The sequence below is a fragment of the Diplotaxodon limnothrissa genome, linkage group LG20 (genome assembly GCF_057381915.1).
Source record: "Diplotaxodon limnothrissa isolate DT_005_m linkage group LG20, D_limnothrissa_male_GT1.1, whole genome shotgun sequence".
Taxonomy (NCBI): Eukaryota; Metazoa; Chordata; class Actinopteri; order Cichliformes; family Cichlidae; genus Diplotaxodon; species Diplotaxodon limnothrissa.
In genome coordinates, this window is record NC_140615.1 from 14,150,596 (window position 1) to 14,175,647 (window position 25,052).

General features: G+C 39.2%; 2 protein-coding genes across 2 annotated transcripts; both read right to left on the reverse strand.

The window, feature by feature from the left end:
- Positions 1-70: 70 nt before the first annotated feature.
- Positions 71-10,828, reverse strand: brpf3b (bromodomain and PHD finger containing, 3b). The gene is made up of 13 exons (XM_085344892.1): positions 10,533-10,828; positions 7,955-9,510; positions 7,554-7,710; positions 7,287-7,418; positions 6,639-6,767; positions 6,059-6,371; positions 3,976-4,269; positions 2,690-3,292; positions 2,263-2,344; positions 2,088-2,176; positions 1,884-1,978; positions 1,637-1,791; positions 71-1,359 (listed from the first exon to the last, which is right to left on the reverse strand). Exons 2-13 carry the CDS (start codon positions 9,484-9,486, stop codon positions 1,176-1,178), a joined length of 3,765 nt encoding a protein of 1,254 aa, XP_085201018.1. The 5' UTR covers positions 9,487-9,510; positions 10,533-10,828; the 3' UTR covers positions 71-1,175.
- Positions 10,829-11,822: 994 nt separating this feature from the next.
- Positions 11,823-24,644, reverse strand: mapk13 (mitogen-activated protein kinase 13). Its single transcript, XM_085344893.1, has 12 exons — positions 24,472-24,644; positions 22,478-22,607; positions 22,269-22,327; positions 20,145-20,250; positions 16,819-16,848; positions 15,711-15,758; positions 15,286-15,400; positions 14,602-14,673; positions 13,999-14,078; positions 13,090-13,168; positions 12,672-12,845; positions 11,823-12,118 (listed from the first exon to the last, which is right to left on the reverse strand). Exons 1-12 carry the CDS (start codon positions 24,582-24,584, stop codon positions 12,033-12,035), a joined length of 1,092 nt encoding a protein of 363 aa, XP_085201019.1. The 5' UTR covers positions 24,585-24,644; the 3' UTR covers positions 11,823-12,032.
- Positions 24,645-25,052: the final 408 nt, after the last annotated feature.

Below are 25,052 nucleotides of genomic sequence, written 5' to 3' on the forward strand. Positions count from 1 at the left end.
ATTAAATAAGAAGAACACAAAACTCCAGGTAAGTATCCCAAAAGCTTTTTTCTTTTTTTAATATAGAATTTATTTCCCCAAATAAGGAAATACTGGTTACAGACAAAATATTTGGTGAGCAGGTAAAATATGCAGGTAGTACAAGCTTATGAAGGTGTATTTGTCCATTTGATAAAATAGGGCACTCTGTAATAAATAGAATCCTCTGGGAGGTGGGGACAGCAAATGTTGGTCTAAAGTAAAATCCTGAAACTAAACATGTGATGTCATCCATTTAAAAATGTTGGCTGCATGGTTTTAAATCCTCACGCCATTAAATAAGATTTTTGTCAACTTTAACCAATATAGCTTTATTTCTATAGTTCTGTCTTCCATAAATAAATTATTTCTCTCTGTATCAAAAAGAGAATACAAGTATAAAGAACAACGGCTCATTGTGTTGTATGCCCAGAACGTACGCACACATACACGCACACAACACAGTTGAAATTACATCAAAGACAAGCTAAATAAACTGCAGCAAGTCAGGAATTATTAAATCTCCACAAATATACACAGCCTGGCTTTGTCCCTTGTGGGTTGATTGAAATACGCATTTTAAAACGGCAACATTAAATTAAATTCAGTTTGATAATACACTTACATATGTACACAAAGTGTGCCTTTATAATATACAATTGTCTCTGTAAAAGATTTAAATGTAAAAAGCTATTGTATAAAAGATGGCAGTGATGCATTCATTAGTCTTCTGCAGCTCATATAAATATATCAAATCTCTTCTGACTACTTGATTCCTTGGCAGCAGTAGCATTATACAAAATAGACGGGAATTCTTTTACATCAGCACATCCAGGAGGAGTAAGCAACACCTCAATACAACCCTGAATGGGGAATTTACTGCAGCAACACGGGACCTAAAGGTAACTTCATTCACGTCAGGAGTTCCACCTCCTCAACAATGACACAGAGGCAAACACCAGTCCTCTGTGTGTCAGACACTAGTGGTTTGGTAATAAACTACAGTCCAGGACTCGGTGCCACGGCAACCTCTTTTCGGACCACAGTGTGAATATGAATTCGACCGGCAACAGGAACAGCTCCACCTGCTGCTTTAAGACCAAAGAGAAAATGCATATCGGCCAACTGTGGGTGTACACAGTGCTCACAGAGGCCCCCTACAGGTACCCGGAAGCCACAAAGCCGTGGCTGTGGCTCACCCGGCTCTGGTGAATCATGGCGCGGTCGTATGCCACTTGGACAGATTTGCGGATGCTGGACTTGCGACCTTCCATAATGCGCAGCTTGTCAGCTGTGTCATCTACGCCCAAGGGTGTCACCTTGTCACGCGGAAGCCACTGCCTACAACACCCATGACAGAGGTTAGGATTATTATTACAGCCTTTTATCAAGAGTGATAAAATCTTAAATCTTAATCTTAAAAATAAAATTCAAATCTAAAGAATTATCTACAAACAATTTTCAAATTATTTGTAAAGACAAACAAACTTTCCACCATTTGTCTTTTCATCACATGATACACCTGTGGAAAATGTATCAGGTTTCACTAACCAAACACTTCTGACCTCCATGTGATAAATGGAGCATTGCATAACAGCAATGTTTATGTTAAACTCACCATGTCCGCTTGTTGTCAAAAAAAAGCACCAGGTAAAGTTTCTCATTCATCTCCTCCTGCCGCTGCTCCCCCAGACACAGGACATCTTTGGGTGGGACGGGGATCGGCACCCCATTGTGCAGTAGGCCCTCCTCAGGCATCTCGGGGTCAATGATCTGAAACAAACACAGCCCAACAGGGAATTTAAGCTACACCCTGAGCTGAACGCTCATATTAAATAGTGATATTAAGTCAGATCAGCAATTACCAGAGCAGGATATGAGGGATATCCCCGACACTTGGCCCAAACCAGGTCCAGTGGTTCCAGCTCCATCTCATCCTCTGATGTTTGACTACTATTGCCTGTCAAACAACAGTGACACTCAAATTAGTTCAGCGACTAAATAAATAATCAGGACATAAATGCAACTTAGCTTCAAGAGAACTTGGGATACAGGAGGGAAAAAAGTACCGGTGTAATCCGAGTCTCCGTTGATGATCTCCAGAAAGGGGACTTTAGAAAGAGCCGGTTTCCCAAGGCTGCGTTTGGGTGGTGAGTTGCTGTAATACAATACATTATATTGTAATTTTATTATCAGTTGTTAGCAAAACAAACCACAAAGAATACCAGACACACAATGTCTTACATTTCTTTGTGGAGAACTGGGCAAGACCTAAACTCCAAGTCGGATCTGCTATCTTTGTGCGTGTTAAAGCCGTTGGTCAATCCTGAAAGTAAGAGCGAGAGCAATCAGAACAGCAGCAGATAAGAGCCAAAGGAGCAGGAGGGGAAGTCAGAAAAGATGACATATAAGGAGCACTTATGTCTGCTCTTGTCTCAGTTATATTGAAATCCATTAGACAATACAGGGCTAACTGTCTGATCAATCAGGTAGACCTAGGAAAAAAAACATATTCCTATGCTGTGATCAGTGCATTAGTAGCTAATAACAAATGTACAGTCAGCCCAATCCAGAAAATGTGATCCCTTCCAAGCGAGTCTTTAGGTTTCACTTCTCCTCTCTGAGCAGAACACTTTAAACTTAACGTCAGTAATCAAGCAAAGTTTCTCACCACTTTCCAGCGTGTGATTTGGTGTCTTCTCTGGCTCACTATCTGAACACATGTCTCGACTGGAGGTCCATAGTTCATTAAGGTTGGGGGGTCCTGGGCTCTTCTGTGGGGTTCTGCTTGGAGTGGTCAAAGGTGTGGAAGATGGGGTGCTGGCTATGGAATTGAGTGCTGAAGAGTTGTTACTTGTATTCTCGTCTTGTGGTCCATTCCCATTCAGCACAGGATTGTCTCGCACTTTGAACAACTTAGCTCCATTTTTTGCCTTCTTAAACAGCACGGAGGTCCGTCGCCCGACTCCCCCCGTCGGGGGCCGTGAGGTGATGCCTAGCTCTGCCAGACCGTTGGTCACTGTCTGTCCTTCACTGTGCAAACTGGGACGTGGCAAAGTTGACCGCTCTTGTGCGCTAATGCAATGAATGTTCTCTGTGGTGCCGTTTGAGAGGTCACCGTCCATCTTAAGGCGTTTGCAGGAGTAGCTGGGGGACTGGGGCTCCCCTGTGATTGGCCGCAGAGTGGGAGGCTCAAGAGGTGTGTCCCCCTGACGTGGAGGAGGAGCCGGCCCTGTAGGTTCCAGTGTCGGGGGCGAAGCGGGTTTGAGGTCCTCTGAAAGGAGAGGAAACGAATGATATTCCAATTCACTCAGCATTGGTTTTAAATGAATCTCCATTTAGTATGTAGTGTGATGCGGTGGTGCAGTATTCACACAGGAAAATGGTGTCACTCTGTAATGATTTACACTTCATTCCAACACTCTAACCACAGTCCAGAGGGAATTGACAGATTCTCTAGATATGGAGGACCTTATCAAGACAAGTGAAAAAGTACTTTGCTCTCACAACTGTACACCATCAACATGGTAACATGGTAGTATCTTTCGTTCTTTACTCAAATAGCAGGAGTTCTCCTGCCATCTTCTATGGTGACACAAGACTGTTTGACTAGACTAGCCTTTAGTCAAAAGTGGGATGATATGGCATGACTGCATGTGGCCATGGAGAGTGGTGAGTCCATGAGAGTGATGTATAGAAGAGGTGCAGACATAGAGTTCACTGGGAGAGAGGATTTGTGAGGCAACCATGGCTAACGAGACTCTGTGGGCCCCTACTTACTAGACTGGAGACAGTGGGGTGGTTGGGGTTGGTGCGTGGGGGGGACCCTGGCTCAATTACCTGAGGACAATGTTCCGTTAGCTCATGTTCACAACTGGTCTCATTGAAAAAAAGTGGCTTTTTAAAGGTTCATGAATTGGCAATTTAATATTGCTGTAAGTCTCTCTCAGTGCCCACCTTTGTCTGAAGATGTGAGGCCGTTATCTGCCTTGGCGTCTTTGTCGTTGTCCTCCTCATCTTGCTCATCATCATCCTCTTCTTTGAGATGTCCATTGTGTAGGATGTGGCGGTGGGACTGGCCCTGCCTGCCCGTCCTGATGCTGTTGATTTCGCGACGAAGCAGGCGGATTCGTCGAGTTCGAGCACCGCTGCATCGCATCGATGTGACAAAGTCCAGCTTTTCCAGCAGCTCCTTCAGTTGTTCTTCCACTGTCATATGCAGCCGGTTCTCTGGATCCAACACGCTGTCAACTGAACACAGCAGGGAGTTTGGTTAGCGCCCAAACAGACACTTAGGTACAACATGATAATAATACTTCAATGCTGACATTTCACAAAGATGACCAGCCAGGCTTGTTTTCTCAGAGATCTCAAAGGTTAAAAATTTCCCCTCTTTGCAGTGCTATTTCTATTTTATTCTGAATAATTATTTAGCATGGACACCACATATATTGTACATGATAGAATGAATACAAAACTCCTTTTCATCTGTAGTCCCTGGTCTATGATTTGCTTAAACATGAGTCAACTACAACTGAGTATAAAATGTGAGAAATACTAATTAAACCATCTCTTCCTCCAAACTCATATCCATCTCTATCAGTCGATGTATAAACTGTTGAAAAAAATGAATAAACTGACTGTACCGGCAGCTTTTAAAGGAAAATATTTTCCTGCATGTTACTAAACCCATTATTTGATAATGTAAATTAATAAACACACCATTTAGTTTGTGTTTGGCTCACTTGCATGTCATATATTTTAGTATTGACTGGATTATTAAACGTCCAAAAGCTTAAAAATCAGACCAACTAACCAGAATGTAAAAAATACAAAATATCCTACTATGAAGAGTTGTTTCAGTTTCCACTGCCAGCACTACACTTAAGATAAGAGATAAGATAAGATAGAACTTTATTAATCCCTCGGGTGGGTTCCTCTGGGAAATTCGATTTCCAAAAAAAGCACAGCAACGACCGAAGTTACAGTTACAGAATTGTTTTTTTTATATATATATATATATATATATATATATATATATACACACACACACACACACACACACACACACACACACACATATATAAATACAGAAACAAATATAAATAAAATATACAAAGGGGATAAATAGAATAAATAGGAATAAAAAATAAAAAATAAAAAAATCATCTTTCTGCCATTTTCTCTCTAAGAAACTCAGCCCAAGAGCTCTCTATTTTCCTGGAACTTCATCAACTACTCAGCAATTATAAGTACTATGAAGCTTTGCGAATATATTTCCAGGTTTTCAGCAAATGTATTTTAAGCCCAGCAACTTACTAAGCCTAGGAAGAAATAAAGTTCAGTCAATAAGTTTAGCAAATGAATCTTATTAGCCTACTATTCCAGTTAGCACATAAAAACAGTTCAAGATTTAATAACACTATAAAGATGTTTACAAAAAAAATAAACAAAAAACAATTACCGAACCTTTTTGCTTTCAGTTGTTTAGCCAGTTATCTGTCCACTTTTCATGTATTAAAGTAGATTGAACCATTCATATCTTCAACGTGATCAAAGTCGACTTTGATTGGATACTTTTCTGACTAACTTATTTTCCTATTATAAAATGCAGGAGAAAAAACAACAACTAATGGACTCTAAAGATATATTTGTACCCGGGATGTTTTCAGCTCTCGGGCATTACAAAATCTTTGGTTAAAACCCTGATAACTCCTCATTTCTGTTGTCAACTACACCTTCATTACTTAGATGCAGTACGTATTAATATTGCTGTTGTAGCAGTAGCATTTACTGTTATATAATGGTTAACAGCCACAGTGTGTACACTGTATACACAGAATAGTGTGTACTCTCTACACAGTGTTCTCTTAGTAAGGTGTTACTGGTATTTAAGCATTAACATGTTACAAAACTAGAAAATCTGAATATACTGACAAAAAAACAACCTAATCCTTTGGCACAGAAGAAATAACAGACTGAACACACACAACAGCTTCCAAATCACTAAAGACAGACACAGTATGATCCTCTGACTCACCATCCTCCCAGGTGCAACTGTAAAAGTTTCTTTTCTGGGGTGACTCTGGAAAGTGCATGCCAGTATCTAGGTCTAGCCCAGTGTTGGTGGCTTGTCGCTGTGCATGTCGTAGTATGGCCCCTCCAAGGTCTCGAAGACGTAGTGCTGCTCGGTGAAAGACAGTGTCCTTGGCATTGTAAAGAAGGCAGTTTGACACCATCAGGTTGAAGTCGGCCTCCAGGTCAGCCACTGAGCGGTAGGAATGACTTTCTAGTTTAGAGCGCATAGTGGAAAAGTCCATAGGGTGGCTAATAAACTCAAGGTAATCGGGGACCTGAGGACAAGACAGCACGAACGTTATCATCAGAATGGATGCATGTTTTAAACTACAACAACATCTGCACTGTGCAAAAAAACAAACAAACAAAAACATGTAAATTCTTGTAAACTGTACTGTTACTGTTTTGTATAATTCTACTAAATTCTCAGACAATATGATACAAGGAATTGAACTATATGGGGAATGAGGAACACACTTCCTCTCACTTTCTGACACAATGTAAACTGTGTGCATGCGCATCTGTTATAATTAATGTCTGACCTCCTTGATGTCCACAGGCTGTGTAAAAATCTGGGCTGTGTCCTTCTCCTGTAGTTGGTCCAGAGTGGAGCGTAGCAGAGCCAACACTGGGGTCAACTGCATTTCCAGAGCTGCCTGGTGAACTTTGACCTGCAGTTGACAGAAGACATGTATGTGATATTTACGCAGAAATTGCAAATCTAAAAAAGGTTAGGCTAGACAAACAGAGTGATCTGATTTAATGTTAACCAACCAAGAAAATGTTTTTATATATAAAAACATTATAAACCTTTTTTCAAAACAGAAATCTTCCAACAATCAATTCATGATCCATACAAAACTGGGTGACCAGTATCTCATATGAATAGCTTTCCTTCCGGCTCTGCCTCCCTATCAGTTTATAGCAGCCACCTGTTTATTATCATGTGGCAAAGACATGCCAACATACAATATACACGCTATAGGACAGGCCAAGAAAAAGCAGATTACCCAAACATAACAGAACTAAAGATTACACTGGAGAACTATTTAGGTAACTGCATTTTGAAGGTACTTCAGATCTTCATTTTGCCAACATTTTTTTTTTTAATTCAAAATTTACACGATGAACTCACAGCGTTAAATATGAAGCATGTAAACCAGTGAGGGTGGTTCATCTTTGTAAGTTACCTGCTCTCGTTTGAGTTTCTCTCTCTTGCGGATGAGCTCCACTAGAAGTCTGGCTTTTTCAAGGTCGTGGCGAAGCTTCTGCCAATATCTCAGTGCGTCTCTTGCTGCAGAAATCTTCTCATCCACTTCAGGCTATAAAGTACAATTCATTTTAAAGCTTCTACAAACTATAGTTAAACATATTAAACATCAAAACATATTTAAAGGCAAACAATGATTTTAGAAAAACAGCTACAGAGTGTTAAGGCTTCATTTCTGTGCTCTTACCTGTTCAGTATTCCTTTGGGACTGGATGTTAGAGTGCAAACGCCGAACCAGCGGCACACCGTTCCTCGACTGTCGCTTTAATAACCAGTATTTATAAAGCCTCTGCATGAACTGATTTTTCTTCTGCAGAATAATTCCTTTACAGATGATATTCAGCCTATATAACAGAAGGAAATGCAGTATTATGTTACTATCAATATGGCAAACATCAATTCAGGCTTCTCACTGTAGAACGTGTGAATTATGGTTATTTGAAATATCAACTAGATCAAAAAATCTCCAACAATTTGCTGCTTTTGATAAACTTTGTTTTATCAGATGTTCAAGCTAACTGCAGAAGACAATCTTATTTTGGGGAAAAAAGGAAAAAAACAACAACAAAAAAAAACAAACAACCTAACCTGCTCGTGGGTATCTGAGGCACTGTCACTTGTGGTGATGCTGTGTGTTGGGATGTTGAGTCTGAATTCTTTTTCCCCTTCTTTTTATCTGTCTTGGCATCATCGTCAGACTTTCTGCCTTTTTTCGGTGTTGTCGGACCCTCAGTGTAGGCACTCCGTCCTCTGCTCGCCCTCCCTCTGCTGCCCACCACTCGTCCCTCACTCTCATCATCTGACCCAGTCTCTTGTCCTGGCGGAGAATGGGCCTCACAGAAAGCAGTCTTCTTAACCGAGAACATAGTCCCGTTAATGTTTGTTTCTCGCACAGGTTCTATCTTCATAAAGAGCCCAGCACGCTGAGCGCATGTAACATGAAATGCAGTGTAACAGTTGGCTTTATGACACTGAATAGATGCACCACGACCCTTCTGCTTACACAGGCAGCAAGTCAGTTTCCATCGTGCTGGGGGAATGTTATTAACTCCTTCCACTGGTTCCAGAAATACTGTGTTAGCAAAGCAGACCTCGGGGATCCATATAGCACAGACTACATGTGCCCAGCGGCCATCACTCGTTTGCTTGAATGCGCCGCCACGGTTTGGACACAGAACACAGTCAACAGGTTTCTGAGGGGACTGAAGGCAGCAGCGGCATAGCCACTGACCCTCAGGGATGTAGGGCACTCCGTAACATTCCTGGTGCACAGCCAGGTTGCAGGAGTCACAGAAGAGGATGACGTTGCTGTTGAGGCACTCGTCATCCAGGCACACGCAGCAGAAGGCATCATCATCAATAGTGCTTTGAGAAGGCGCTCGGCTTCGGGCTTCCAGATATGCCTCCTCCTCCAATCGGTCCACCAGCCGCTCAAACGTTTCTGCTGAGACAGTTGAGCAACCCTCTGATGTCCGATCAGCGTTGACCATCTCCAGCCAGGCAGTGTCCTCTTCGTCCATGTCATATTCTGCCTCAGTTTCCTCCTCAGCTGAGGTTTCAATATAACGATAATATGCTGCTGGCAGAGGAGGGGCCTCAACTGGCGTAAAGGTTTCCAGCACTCGAAACTTAGGTTCAGGAAGGGTCATGTGATGATACTGTGATTTGTTTAGCTTTTCCGGTGATGGCGGATGAGAATTGGGGCAACTGTTCTTGGAGGATGGTGGCGACTTATTAGAGGAACATTTGGGGTCTTTCCTGCGGCTTCGTGGTGTGACAGGTTTGCGGGCTGTTTGGGCACTGCTGGTGGGAGGCGATGACTGCTCACTGTTCTCCTTGTTGCTGTTACACTCACTAATGTCCTGAGCCATCATCTCATCTTCAGTAATGACTTCCAAAGGCTCCAGAATAGAAATTCGGTGAAGCCTACCTTCTAGTTCCACTTCAACCACCTTCTGGGCCTGGGCATATGTCAACGTTTCTCTGCTTGGAGAAGCTTTTAGGCTGTAGGGGGATGGTGATCGTTGACGGGCCCCCCCACGCCCGCCAAATGTCCCATTTGACTTTCTCACATCTCCACCTCCTCCGGCCACTTGGCCTTTTCGACGTGGCTTCCTCATAGGCCACCAATCACACTTTTCCTCCTGTTGGTTAGAAAAGGAAATAAAATAAAAATATTAATAATATAATAAACATAAAAACAAATTTCTATTAGCATTTAGGGATGCAACATTCAAATACGACACCAGCGTTCTCACTCAGAAGAAATATATATCATAAGCTCAATTCCCAATGCCAATCCCAATCATAACATTTCTTATTATTATGAGTCTATGCTGTACTAGCTGTCATTACCCATTTATTTTCTACCTATACTTATGTTCTGCTGTCTCAATACCTCACTAATGCCCAAGTGGCTAAAGTTCTTTCCATATTAACTCATTGAAATAGTCCTTCGACGTACATTACATAATACTGTGGTGATATTAGGCTGTAGCACCTGTGGTAAAAACAGTCTGTCATATCTAAACTCAAAACTCTTAGTCACCTACAAAAGCTAACAAAAGCTAACAGAACAAACCACTGTAATGACTACGTTAGCTGCCGAGCAGCAGACTTTACTGACAAAACACACATGGCCAGTAAAATCTTGTGTAGATTATTCTCGACTATATGTTAATAACTGCTGGCATCTGCTATCACGGCTTGACCCAACACAGCGGTCAAATCCAATCAGCTTTCGGGAAAGCTTAAATGATCCGACTCAGAGCCAATCAGATTCAAGGATCCTAGAGCCTCAACAGAGCGGTGTCCTTATTTCAGGAGTAAAAATGTCAGCCATATTTACAGTTTTAAAAACACTGTCCAAAGATTCTCTACTGTTTAATTTTTAACAGTTGTTGATTTTGTACGATTGATGCAGTGGGTTTCATTTCATCGTGTCGGTATAAGAACAACAGTGTAACGGCACTAACATGAAAGTGCCGAGAGTCTATAAGCAGGCTAGCCTGCTAACTTTATAAGCTGGGTAGTACTAACGTTAGCTTGTCTGATATTTTTAAACATTGACAAGGTGCATGACACAAAAAATCCTTACTAGCTAAAACTTTTAAGCCTGTCAATGATCACAAAAGGGTAGTAAAATGGCAAATGTATGCCATCTTACCAATTATGGCAACTGACTGACAGGAGTAACTCGACAACCCCGGTGGGTTGAAGCCGCTTTTGCTGTAATGGTTGCCTAGCCAGGCGGCTTACTTGCTATACTCTCCAAGCTAATAGCTACCGTTAGCAATCCACAGTTTGCTGGTATAGCCGGTATATTTCGCTATTTTTCAGCGCTTCCGTTTCTTCACAGCACGGCACTTGGAAGGCACGCAGTCAATCCCAACGGCTCACTGAGAACAAAAGTAATATATCTACATTAAAATATGAGAAAGCCCTACTGTCGGCCCAATTTTAAGAGAAGGAGGAATACTAGCCTCCTTCGGCTAGTTGGCTAGCAATTTGGAGCCCAGAGTAAGCTAAACCGACATCACCCAACATAATAAGACTTCCGGTTAGATTTCAAAATAATGTCCAAGATTGAACGAGTGCATTTTCTTCTGCCACAAACACAACTCTGAATAACACCTACTTATGTCATCTACCCTTTTCCCCATCTAACATGTCCTTTTAAGAGTATTTCACTGCATTGCAATCTAAGGAAAAATAGTAGTATCTGGGGTTGGGATACTCTTTCTCATGCTTGTACTTACAATGCTTATTGCTTTATTTATGTGTTATCTGATTTAGATGTACCACATGCCATTTGTAGAGCTTGTCTGATATAAAAGTCGGAATATCGCATTCCAACGCGATTACATTCATTTATTTTGAGAGAGAACTGTCTCACTTCCTTTTTCGAGCAACCTGTGGGCTACCTTGACAACAGTCAAACGAGACAAGTTTAGCCATCCCCCCTGACGTCACTAGACCACGATTTTCGCGCGCGAGATCACAGGGTCAGTGAAAAGTGTAGTTTTTCATTTAAACCCGAGTATCAACAATATTTGGACGATTTACTAACGTACATGTGTCCAGTCACTTTGGATATACAAAGCATGTGCACAGAGGTGCACCATCATTAATTACTGTCAAGAATGTGTATTAAAATACATATTTATCTTGCATTGTGAAACAATATTCATAATACATGAATACACATACAGTCTCTTAATGTACCAACCCTGTCCAGTGTATATTCAAGCAATGTCACAGATGATTCAACTCAGCTGCCTCCTGTGCAAATGAGAAAGGCCACATCATGTTGAATTTTTTAATTGGAAAACAACATTGCAGTAAATCTTACAAGAAACCTTGTAGCATTTAGTTACAATAAATCCACACCAAAATCCACTGACAGGAAATGTGTAACACTATGAACAAGCTACATTTAGGAAACAGTTGCACATTACGTAAAAAAAGGGGATGATACAGTTTTACTCTTTTGAACACTGATTCAGGATATTAACTAATAATAATAATGGATTGGATTTATATAGCGCTTTATATTTATATAACTGAGTAAAAGATATATGATGAATCCAGGCTTAGAATATACAAGGGCACAATTGGTTGTATGCTTGTTGTTTGGGGCATCAGTAATTACATGACATTCATCAGATCATGGAGACATGGTCAGAGTGTTTTTCCTCTTGGAGTCCCGCCGTGGGAATGGCACAAAGCTTTTCACCTCCCTGAAACACAATCCTGTGTAAAAATAGAAAAATAAAAAGAGGGAACGGGGTGTCAACTTAAATCAAGTACATTATTTAAAATATATGATGGCATTATGTTCATTTATTAATATTAATCTTTTTATCTTTATTATCACCGCGTATAGTTAGAAAACAAAAAAAACCCCAATCCATAATGTATACATATATTTATTATTATTATTCTTTGCAAGCCATGTATTCATTGTATAAGACAAAAACCAACAACAGGCACTATTTTGCCAGGCACTATATTCCTGTGGCCCCCAAGAGCCACTGCATTAAAAATTGGTTAGCAAAAATGAGTTACAAACAAAAACACATACGTAACATAGACGTAATATCACCATTCGTTTTGAGATCAGCACACGGATTTGTAAAGATTTGAGTGTTATGAAAATAATTCCCAAAAGTTTTATATAGATGTTGATAATCCTGGTACCCAAGGCAGTCTACACAGTAAGTTTCATTCAGATTGTTTAACACATGTAGGAGGAGTTAGGGAGAAGACATAGAGACATGATTATCATAGTAAGATTTCCACTTACGCTTCCATTCATCTAGGGACAATGTGTCGTTGTCATGACTGTCATCATATGGCAGTGGTTTGGGGAAATCATCGGGGTCCCGCAAGTTGTCAAAATATGGGTGCTCTAGAGCTAGTTCCGCTGTGGGCCTCTCATCTCCATCCAGAACAAGCATCTTCTCCAGCAGATCAACGCCTACAAAAGGTCAGCAGTGTGGAATAATGCACCAGTTTACTACGATACAAAAACCATGAAACTGAAAAAGTAAGTGAATATTTATCACTTAGCAGGCCAGAAAATGGAAAAGCTTTCATTAACAGGGTATCATGAATGACTTTTCGAATTATAGCCATACAAAGAAGAAAAACACCAAAGAAAGAAACAAAAAGTGTGATTTAAAAAAAGAATAAAAATGTGGGGGAAAAAAGGTGCATCTCACCATGTGCACTAGCTCTGGGAAACAACATTGAGAAGTCTTTTCGGGGATATCGAGGAAGGCCCTTGACATAATTTCTGGCCTGTTTTAAGATATCAAACACAAATACCCAGACACAGAATATTTTTTATTCAATCTTTAAGTATGGCAACAATGATTTAGTTTAACTGTGATTACAAAATGAAATAATAAAAAAGGTCTTCATTTATCAAAGACAGGCTGATTGTTTCATGTTGTTATTTTGTAAAACTGAATAGTTTGTTATTCACCTTGCAAAAATGAAATAAATCCAAAGATAGAACTATATTTGATTTCATACTCATATACAGCTACATAGTCCTTGTGCAAATATGACTTCCAAAGATGGAACTGTATATTCAATTCGTCACTTGTGCATGTGAGCCATCTTGTTAGCATTGTGCTGAAACAAGTCTAAGGCCATTTATAAAATCCTATAGAGTTGCAAAACAGGACTTTCCAAAAGCCTTAACTTCCTTCCTATTAATGCATCCTACTACAGGCTTTTATTAATGCCCTGACTGTTCCTCTAGTGCCACCCTCAGGACAATTTCTAGATTTTAACTACTCACATCTGGTAAAGAAAAAAAGGACATGAGAGTCTGGCAAAATTTCCCGTATGTCACTGTAGGTTGCAGTATGCTGTACATTTCTACCTCAGAGGGCTGTCGGTGGAACTTTCACTTTGTATGCTAATTTCATGGGTTTCAGTTTAGGATCTAGTGCACCACAGCTCAAATGCTTTCTGAGATATGATGCTTTTTTAATGCTCACTCTGAGAGAAATCACTTATAAAAAAATGTTTAACATTAAAGGCAATGGACATTTGTAAAAATTTTCTGTGCAGATAGTACTCCTAGTGCATAACTGCATATTTATGACTGTTCTTCCTACCTCTGGAGTGTCCAGCTTTTGGATGAACTCTGGCCCGGGCACACCAGTTACTTTCATGATCTGAGTCAGCTGGTCCATGTCTTATAGCAAACAGATTAGAATCAAGGATTTTTACTCTTACATTCGTGGTTCAGTGAGCAGAACATAGAGATATGAAGCAGGCATGCAAAACAGAATAATAAAGGAAAAAGACATCACAGAAAGACCTGTGATGTCTTTATTTCCTAGCAGATCTATAAATCAGTTCGCTGCATCAGAAGCAAAATAAGAACATAAAAGAGAAATATAACAAACGCAGGAGCATTTATAACAAGGTAGGGGGAAAAAAATTGACTCGGGAAATATGCCGCTTTTGCTCTGTATTAATATACTGTAACTGCCTCTTGTGCTTGATTTTGTGTCTTTATAGAGCTTGTCATCAAGCACCTTTCCATCTCCTATATTATTACAGTGGTTTAATAAAGCGATATTAAAGCTTTAAAGGGATTTCACAAAGTGTGCTTGATACCTTTCTCTTTGCATACTGACATTCATTATTCAACTTATTATTTATCACACAGGCTGGTAAAGTTTAGTAAATGGACCAAGCTGAAGAAAAGATACAATCTTTTCCTTTGAAGAGGGTCTTTCCATTGATCATTTCTGCCATTATGCAGCCCACAGACCAGATGTCCACTACAAGAAACACCAAAGGAAAGTAACATTAGTGAGAAATCATGAAGAATACATAACACCAAGAGGGTTATAAGTTTAGCTGAGTGCAGCAGGAATGAGGAAGGTGGCATTTATATGCCAGAGCACAGTTCCTATTCACAGCAGAGAGCTGAATATGTTGTGTGCTTTGAAAGGGGGAATATTCAGTGAGTAATACTATCCTAAACTTGTCAGAGCTGCTTTCGCAGCTACACTCCACTCTGTGGATGCTATGTACAAAATGAAAAACCACTATCTCCTAAAGGAACATAAATCCTGGGTTTGCAGTGACAGTTCTGTCATTGAGTCTCAGCACTGTCAGACCATCTGTGTCAACAGATTAAGAGGAGAAAAAAAAACCCAAACATTTCTTTTCTCAAGATGACATCCATGCAACTTCAAATATTTGTCAGGAACTAGGAACAGGATTACAAAAGTTGCTGACCCTTGAAGAACCATACATGCAACAATGAAAGCTGGAGTGTCGAGACGTTTTCACGTAACAAACAACAAATGGTCACAGCACCAAGAGGCCAACTCTAGACGACAGAGAGAACGGTGGGAAAGAATATGTAACAGCTACAATTGTCTTGCCAGTCTGAGTGTAGTGCATCCAGTTCAGAATGACCTCAGGCGCCCGGTACCAACGGGTCACCACGTAGCCTGTCATTTCAGCATCAGTACTGCGAGCCAGCCCAAAGTCCAGGATCTGTATCAGCAGCAATGAAACGGATGACAATCTCAAACATGTACTTAGTGTCTCACAGGCTGTTTACTTTTAATGAAACACATAAAATATTGCATACATATATATGGCAATCTCATATAAACAATAACAAATGATTCTATCGTTTCAGGATTATTTCGAGTAGGTTTGCACAACTGTATGTAAATGAACTTCTTCTTCTACCTCCTGTATATTGTTAATTACATCGACTGCTGAGTCCTACTGTGTCTGCTGCCTGTGCTGCCCTATCATCTCACTGCTTCTCATATGCAGTAATGCAGAAAGTACATACCTTTAGTTCACAGTCTTGATTAACAGCCAAGTTTCCAGGCTTAAGATCCTGTTAGAGAAAATGAGTCGAATGACGGTTACTTAGTCCAAATGGTAATTAAGAAGAAATTACAGTGATTGGACCACAGGCGCTTACTAGAGCCAGTAAGAGCTTTAGTGCACGTGCTTCTTGTGGTCTCACATGGCTCAGCTGAACTCAAACACAAGAATGTTGTGGGGACTTAAAACAAGGACTTCAATATCGTGACTCAACTACAAGATGACTATAAGACACACTGCCTCAACTCTGCAGTTAGTGCTGCAACATAAGGTGTGAGAAGTGTATCACTGTCAGTAGGTGTTGATAAAAATTTATCTGCTTTAAGCGTTATAGGAGTAACAGCAGGGTAACACTTCACAGTGTAGTGATTTGCACATTTGTCTAACAAGCCAAAGATCCCTGGTTTGAACTCAGGAGTGGACACACATCCCTCTGGGGCTGTGTCACGAAGAACATAAAAATCTGCCGCACCAAACATGGGGAGCTACTTACTGTAGCAACCCAGTCTGAATAAGGAAGCCAAAAGTGGCTCTTACTTTACCGACAGGTCTTTGACGTCTTGGAACTGGAGTTAAAGGGTGTGACCTAACAGCTCCAGACATGCACACGCATTAGAGGAGTTAAGTCATCCTACTTGTTTGGGCACGCTTTCATCTGACTGCTTAACAAATGAATTACAAAATATATTTCCAAAGAACATGAGGAATACCAAATCTGCAATCTGAGTCACAACATTGTGCGGTACAAAATCCTGCACAGATTACAGTCTGAGTCTGAGGAAATCAGGTCGGAGAAGTGAGTCACTTCCTCCGACCTGAGGAAGTCGCCTATTTCTCGCTACAGATTATTGATCGGAAATTTTTCATTTTTTTATTTTGTGCAGTGCTTTGTTTATTGTGTTACACTGGTGAAGCACATTGTGATACAGATTTTTAAAAGTGCTATATAGATAAAGTTATCATTATTATTATTGATAATAACCTGAAAAAGTCAACTTATCATAAAACAGGAAAAAAGGTACTCCCAAAACAGCTCAGCTTCCTGTAATGGGACAATGAGTTGTACTTACCCTGTGGATAATCCCAGCCTTATGAATGTACTGCAAAGGAATAAACAGAGCAGGAACACTTTAGTTTACGTTGTCAGTTTTTACCAGGCCTAGTTAGGCTAAATTCAAAGTAAAGTTTTATTAGAGGAGTTTGATGAATAACTGTTTGGCCACACAGCAAATACCTTTTAAATAATAACTAGGCTTGTTAATAATTATATCCATTGCATTGTGTGTTTCATTGACTCATTTAAAGCAAAAAAGGCTAACTCTCCTGTAATTTCTCTGTAAGTTATGTGCTACATGATACATACAGTCATGTAAATCCTAATCATGAAATATTTATGATAATTATTAATAATCTGTTATTATATCTTTTATTATTAATAAATAGCAAAACATGTGATTGCAGTCTTTCAGCTTTAATCCAAAGGGTTTGAAAGAAGTGTTGCATTAACTGTTTAGGAATTAAAGCATTGTTTATACACAGTCCTCCATATTCTGAGGCTCAAACCAAATTGACAGTTGAATCATAAGCAACTTTATCCCAGGTGAGGCTTGAAATAACATGTGACATTGATTTAGTTGAATTTGTATTTCACAGCTTTTCACTCTCATTTTAAACACGATAGCCCAAGTGACAGAGGCCAACATGAGGCTGAAAACAGCTTCACAACATTGAGCCAAGTCAAGAAAACTTGTGAGAAATCAGCTGTATCATTTTTTAAAAGTGGATAATCAAGAAAATCCCTCATGATTGGAAATACAGAGATTTTGCAACAAATTGTACGCCACTAGACTTAAGAACATGTGTGTCAGGTTAGACTTTGCCAGAAAACATCTAGAGCCTGTAAAAATTCTGGACAAACATTTTTTGGGTCAGAATGACACACCTATCAGGACAGATTCCACTCATACATTTCTGTATTGTATACACTACAGTTCTCTAAGATACTGGAAAAACTCTTCATAAAAAGATTTGACAGTTTTGTGGAAAAATATGAATTAATGACAGATAGTCAGTATGGGTTCAGAAGCAACCGATCAACAGCTTTGGCACTGATAGATTTAATGGAAAAGATAACGGAATGTATGGATAATAAGAGGCATTTGATACTGTTAATCATGAAATTCTATTAAAAAAAACTGGAAAAGTACAGGTTTAGGGGAGTGGTTTTGGACTGGTTAAAAAGCTATGTAGGGAATAGGCAACAATATGTACAAATAAATGAATATAAATCTAATTTGATGGATATAGCTTGTGGAGTACCTCAAGGTTCAGTACTGGGTCCAAAAATGTTTATTATGTACTTAAATGATATCTGCAGAGTATCGGAGATTTTAAAGTTTGTAATATTTGCAGATGACACAAATATACTGTGTTCAGGTGTGGAATTGCCACAGGTTTTGGAGATGATCACACAGGAATTAACGATATTAAAGAAGTGGTTTGATATAAATAAATTATCATTGAATCTAGATAAATCCAAATTTATGTTGTTTGGAAACCAAAAGAAAAACATCAAAGTAGAAATATGTGTTGACAATGTATATTTAGAAAGATTAAATGAAATAAAATTTCTTGGGGTGATCATTGACCACAAGCTCTGTTGGAAGCCACACATTACTTATGTTCGGGGGAAATTGGCACGGGGCATTGCCGTCCTGGGGAAAGCAAAGCATATGTTGGATCAAAAAGCACTGCACATTTTATACTGTGCTTTACTACTGCCATATATGAGCTACTGTGTAGAGGTCTGGGGAAACACATACAAAAGTAACACACAAACAATAACTATAATACAGAAAAGGGCCATTAGATTAATAAATAATGTGGGGTACAGGGACCATACAAATGCACTCTTTGTCAAAATGCAAGCTATTAAATTCCAAGACTTGGTGAAGCTTAAAACAGCGCAAATAATGTATAAAGTAAGAAATAAATTGCTTCCAAAAGAAATCTGCAAATTGTTCATAGAAAGAGAAGGTGGGTATAACTTAAGAGGGAAATGGAATTTAAAAATACAAAGTGCTAGAACAACTTTAAGAACTATGTCTATCTCAATTGCAGGAGTTAAATTATGGAACAGTCTAACAGAAGAAATAAAAGACAGTAAAAACATAAAACAGTTTAAAGTAAAATATAAAAACCTAATTTTAAATAAGTATAAGAATGAAGAAAACGGGGTTAACCCAGGACGGTAATGTTGCTGGTAAATGGTGTTGTGGTTGTTTTTTAGTTTTTTTGTTTTGGTTTGTTTGTTTTTCCATAACTTGTGTATCTGCAAATATACACATTCTGTATTTTTCATATGAAAGAAACTATACTGTGGTGGGGCTTGCTAATTTTCTTGTTTTTGATTTATGTATGTTTTGTTTTGTTTTGCTTTACTTTTGTTTCACATGTTGTCTGTTTAATTTAAGACTAAAATAAAAAAAAATAAAAAAAATTAAATGAATGAGAGGTAAAACTTGAGGGGGTAGGGACAAATAAGTAAATACTTCTGCCTACTCCTTTTCAAACAATAATGGAATGATATTTTGTAATGATTGTGAAGGCACATGTTTGAAATGTTTGAAATAAAAATGAACTGAACTGAATTATTAATGCCATTTCCACTTTTGCACAATCCCAATCTTTTGTCATTTAACTTTGCTTTATCTTAACTTTTTATTTCCCTTTTTTAAATTACTGTTGTAAATATATATTTTTGGCACTACCTCAAATTATAGGGTATTCACTCTGGGCCTGTGGTACTTTTATTTTTAACAATGTTGTTTTTTTTTAATTGTAGAATATAATATTTTTAGTCTTCATCCTGCAGCTGTATCATAGCAATTTCCCTTGTGAAATTGACAGAGTATGCATCAATCTGTCTGTCCTTCTGTCTGTCTGCCACTGAAACTGGACCATTAGTGATTATTGATGATGTGGCTGTTTATAGAAACAACAGGATGAATTCTGAAGTGTACAGGGCTATGTTCTCTGCTCTGATTCAGCCAAACTCTGCTGAACTAATCAGACAAATGGGAGTTTCTTAAGGCAAAGAATGTAGACATCTAACTCAGTCACCTAATATCAACCCAACACAGCAGGCTTTTTTTAAAGTTATTGAATATAAATAGGAAGACCCCATAAACCAATTAGCAACTGAAGATGAAGGTGAGGTGGTGGTGCCATAGTGGTGTTGTACATAGGCTAACTACAAAAAAAACGCGTCTTTGTCCAATAAATTTTGGAACAACATATACAACAGTATTATTCTGACATGACTCTGTTAAACAGTTACATTGGAATATAAATATAGTTCATTTCTGAAGTTTGGTAGAGATCATCTTTGGCTCACCCTGAGTCCACAAAGCATCTGGTAGACAAGAAACTGGACTTTGTCTTCTGAGAGTTGACCCCGCACCTTTGACAGGTCAGTAAACATGTAAGGCATTACCAGGTAGCTGGGGGGGAAAAAAGAGGAAGAGAGGTGCAGTGAGACAACCCTGAGGCAGAGAGTAAAGTAATTACCTCAGCCTAACAGTCCAAACATGATATACGACACTGCCTTAGCAAGTCATCCTACTCTTAACTTCCACACCCTGTCTGTGCTGTAATCTGTCCTGTCTCCCTTTGACCAAGGAGCTTGGTGGACTTGCGTATGTTTACATAACTTCCAAATAAAATATTCTTCCACCTTTTTTAGAGTCTCCTCATGTGATGCAGCAGCAGCTTAAATCTTAGCTGTGCATGTGAGAAAGCAAATGTCTCCATTAAAATTAAACTACCATAACAATTATAGGTTGTTCATTTCTTGGTAAATGAGCAAACTTACAAATTCAGCAGGGAATCAAATGATTATTACCCCCCACTGAATAATACATGACAATTAAAGGACAATATGTCCTCTTTAAGGTAGACAGAAAGTGTGCTTTCAGTGTGGGAAAGGCTCTTTCACAGGCATGCTCACATGTTTCCTGGAAAGTGAAAGAAAAATTAAGTTGTCATATTTTTCTTTAACGTTACAAGTAGATGTCGCAACATGTCTCACAGAGTAATCTTATATGATCCTGACTATAAAATCTTTCCCTAATCACTCTAAACTAGAAAAACCCCACAGATTTTTTCTGCAAGTACTGCATTCCTCCAAGAGTTTTAGTGTCGAGTGCTTAAAGAGAAAAAACAGATCTCTGACAGCATGTGCACCATGTTAATGTGGCGACTGTGGCAGGAGGCAGAGTAGAGCATCCACCAATTAGAAGGTTGGTGTTTTGATTCCCGCCTTCTCCAGTCTGTATGTTGATGTATCCTTGGGCAAGATACTGAACCCCCAATTACCCCTGATGGAGCCACTGCAATTTGAGTGTGTGCGGAAATGTTAGAAAAGAGCTTAGGAATATGACTGGTATCAAACAGCTCCATCCAAGGAGAAATACCGCCATCAACTTCCGTCTCTATGTGGGACCAGATGGGTTTAACTGGTGCAGTAGGTAACCAAGCTCTAAGTTGTTTCACGTTCATCACCCAATATTACCATTGGAAATTAGGCAATGAAAAACCTCGTTTTGCACTCGCTTGAAGTTTCTTAATACTTAAACGATGCAGTGAGCTACCCCAAAGAAACTGCCAGATCAAAAAGTCTAGATCTTTGAAATACTTATCTGGAATGTGTAATGGAATATTAGATAAAATATAAAATATCATGGGTGCAGTTATCATCTTAATACAACTAATTTGGTAGGGTAAGGAGATTTGGTATCTCACCAAAACTGTCCATACTTGGTATAACCACAGAACTTTCTGATGGAGATTTTCGCAGTTATACAAAAAGATGGATTATTTTGGCTCTTACTACGGCCAAACGGGTCCTGCTAAGGCATTGGCGGAAAAAGAACCCCCCCTCCCTATGAAGAGTGGCTAATGACAATGGCTAAGTTGGCGTCTTACGAAAAAGTGACTTATGGTTTATTAGACAAATTGCATCAATATGATTGTATTTGGTCCCCCTTTACAAGCTGGCTTTCTGTAACTTGAAGAACAGAGGAGTAATGACAGAGTGGTGGTGTGGGGATTGGTGTGTGAAGAAAGAATAGGATAACTTCCCTTTGTTTTGGTTTTTGTTTTTGTTGTTGTTGTTGTTTTTTAAACTATTTATTTATGTATTTATCCTTAAGTTCTGTTATTGAAGTTTAAAATGAAATAAATAAAAATTGTTGATGATAAAAAAGAAAAGAGCTCAGGGATAGAAAAAAGTGCTTTTATAAATGTGTGTGTGTGTGTGTGTGTGTGTGTGTGTGTGTGTGTGTGTGTGTGTGTGTGCGTGTGCGTGTGTGACTGAGGCTTTAGTAGTAACAAGTACTTTGAATTCTTAATTAGACTAGAAAAGTGCTGTATAAGCACCAGACCATTTGAACCTGCAGATCATTTAAAGTGTTGTCTGCCTTTCCCCGAGCGGTTTGCTAATAAGATGAAGAATACTCACAAGTCCTGGAAGTCATCCAGGCTTAGGGCAGGTGTAAACACATCGATAAGTCCTATCACCTAGTTGGAATGAAAGAAGCAGGTGACAAATACTAAAACATACAAGCAATGGCTCATTTACAGAATATTACTGCATCACAGTGCTGTTACAATGCAAAAAACACAACTTCCTAAAAGCGACTGAGTATGCATAGTGTATAGTCTACTCACATTTTCATGTTTCATGTGTTTGAGCAGTCGGAGCTCTCGGTAGGCCCTCTTAGCAAAGATCTCTGACTGGAAAGGCCTGTGGAGCTTTTTAATGGCCACCTTTTCTTTATTCTTCTCATTTAGTGCTGAGCTGTTGGGAATGATAATGTAACAAGTCATTAGCTGGCTGCTGTTGCTTGGACCTTTTAGTCTCACTATAATGTTCACCATTTGAAAACGACTGAATAGTCTATTTTTGGGGTTTCAGTCACACTTAGAGGCTGTGCATGAAACACAAAGCAAAAGCATAGATGATGTGAGACAGAGATACTGTATGTGGGACTCGTTCTCTAAATGTGTGGTGGTCTGTGGTTTACAGAGTTATCAATATGTGAATGTTTGGCAGCTCTTGACGTGCATGTTTACAGGGCACCAAATCGTAGGAGGACAGGCTTGTTAGGCTATTTGGAGCCGCATCCACCAACACACACTGCACACTTCACTGTGTGCTGTGAACAACACTGATGCAGTAATGTCAAATATTGCAGCCGGCTTTACATGAAACAGCTAATGCATGCCAAGCAAATAGCTACAATAAAAAATAATTTAAAAAAACACGAAACTGCAGGCTGTGCTTCTGTTTGTTATTTCCTTTCCCTCCTCCATTTACAGGTAGGTTCAGATAATGTTCACGGTGTTCATGAGATGCTGCTTCTTTTAAAGGTCGACCAGTCTGAGCTTTTTAACAGATCATAACTCCCACACTATTATGCTTAAAGCCTAGTCAGCATGCCTGAACACTGCTGCTGTGACAACAGGAGCTTTGAGGTCAGTAAAGAGTTTTTTCGCCGTTTATCTAGGTTCTCAAAATTTTACCTACTAAGCTTTATCCGTTAATTCAGTTCATTTCAATTGTATGTATATAGTGCCAAATCACAACAACTGTCACCTCAAGGCCCTTTAAATTTAGTCTAATTTAAACTAAGTGCTGTCATAATTTATGAGTTTATATTTTTAGTCAAAATAAGTTAGAACAACTGTGTGGTAAAGTTCATTAGGAAGGCACATTTGACAGTGAAGAAAATCAGTGATTTCAACAATAATGTAAGGGTTAATGTACACAATAATGGATAAAAGGCAAAAGGCTGGCTTTTTTCTTCAAATATATTGACCTTTGGTTATTCTTAAGAGCACTTACGTGACAGCAATATGAAACGTAGCAATGGCCTTGTGTGTTTGACAGCTGCCACTGTTCCAGCATTTGCCATTTTATCCCTCATGACATATTAATATAATAATAGGCTTTAGAGCTTTCTGAATAGCTCTTCTCAAATGGTTCTTTACAGTTATTAACATTTTATGAAGGCAGCTACATGACTAAACTTGAAGCATTCTAACTGTGCAAACAGAAATTATTTTAGAAACCCTAATCAGGGATTGTATGTATCCAGTTAGCCAAATAAAAACCAGGGAGGTTGTAAAAATGCAATGATAAGTGATGTTGGCTGTATCTAGTTTCCTTAATGGTTTGACACCCGATCCCCCATTTTTATGTAAGCCTGCAAAAATAATTGTATTGCTAAAAAAAATCAACAACAACAAAAAAAGAACCCAAAACAAAAAAAGAGAAAACAAAACATTTAAATTGCTGCACGTTTTTACGTAAACAGTTATTCTGGTGTTTAACTGTGTCCTGTATGTAACTGTATGATGCCATGAAAATGGAAAGTGGCCATCTTTAATACAGACTTTCAATCATAACTCCTACTCCTACTGCAGGTAAACATAAGACTGTAAGGTCCACATAACGGGCTGTGTGGTCGTCGTGCTATAATATGACACTAGGTGCTTACTTGCTACATGAGTTGACTGATTGTGCGACCACTCTATGTTAGACTGTACAGGATATAACGCAGGCCCACTACACACTGTGTGCAGCCAGTGTAGCTAACGTGAATGAGCCCCAAATGCGACACACACTTCTTGCAGTGCACAGTAAATGATAAATCACTCACCATACCGAGCCGTAAGCCCCGGTCCCTATCTGTTTCAGGTGCGTGTATTTCTCCTGGACTTCCCACACCGTGCTGTTAATTTCCTCACGGGTGAAATGTGCCCGAGTCTCCATGATGAAGAGGAGCAAGCGAAGCTACAAAAAACTTCTCCCTCCTCCCGTATGCCTGTCACTTGCTCAGAAGGTAAAGCAAAACACTCACTGTTCAAGTACCAGCTATTACGCCTCACATCCCACTTCCGTTAACAGTTTTCAAAATAATTTCCAACCGTCGCTGCGTGGGAGGGATGCAAGAATAAAACAGGCAGCTGGACTGAATATATTATATAGAGCTCATTAAAAAAAACAGAAAGAATTCAGCAGGGCTGCTAATTGTGATACAAGCAATCTACTCGATAAACCAGACTGTTAAATGTTCTTTTTAAGACTCAACTTTTATCTTACACTATTATATCTGATCATAGTTTATAATGAAGCTTTACTTTGAAAGCAAAAACCAACTTCCGGTGTAATCCTCTGACGCCCTTTACACTGCGCCCTCAGTACCAGTATGAGGCATCTGTTTGCAAGCAACTAGTTAGT

What these genes read in the sequence shown, in the direction of transcription:
- mapk13 (XM_085344893.1), bottom strand. Translation starts at nt 24,584, where the DNA reads ATGGAGACTCGGGCACATTTCACCCGTGAGGAAATTAACAGCACGGTG. An exon ending in CCTCTTCAAAGGAAAAGATT is followed by an intron (nt 14,079 to 14,601) that starts GTATCTTTTCTT and finishes GTTTGCTATAAG; the next exon opens with ACATGGACCAGCTGACTCAG. An exon ending in GTCCCTAGATGAATGGAAGC is followed by an intron (nt 12,119 to 12,671) that starts GTAAGTGGAAAT and finishes ATTTTTACACAG; the next exon opens with GATTGTGTTTCAGGGAGGTG.
- brpf3b (XM_085344892.1), bottom strand. Translation starts at nt 9,486, where the DNA reads ATGAGGAAGCCACGTCGAAAAGGCCAAGTGGCCGGAGGAGGTGGAGAT. An exon ending in AAATCACACGCTGGAAAGTG is followed by an intron (nt 2,345 to 2,689) that starts GTGAGAAACTTT and finishes TCTTACTTTCAG; the next exon opens with GATTGACCAACGGCTTTAAC. An exon ending in TTTGACAACAAGCGGACATG is followed by an intron (nt 1,360 to 1,636) that starts GTGAGTTTAACA and finishes TGGGTGTTGTAG; the next exon opens with GCAGTGGCTTCCGCGTGACA.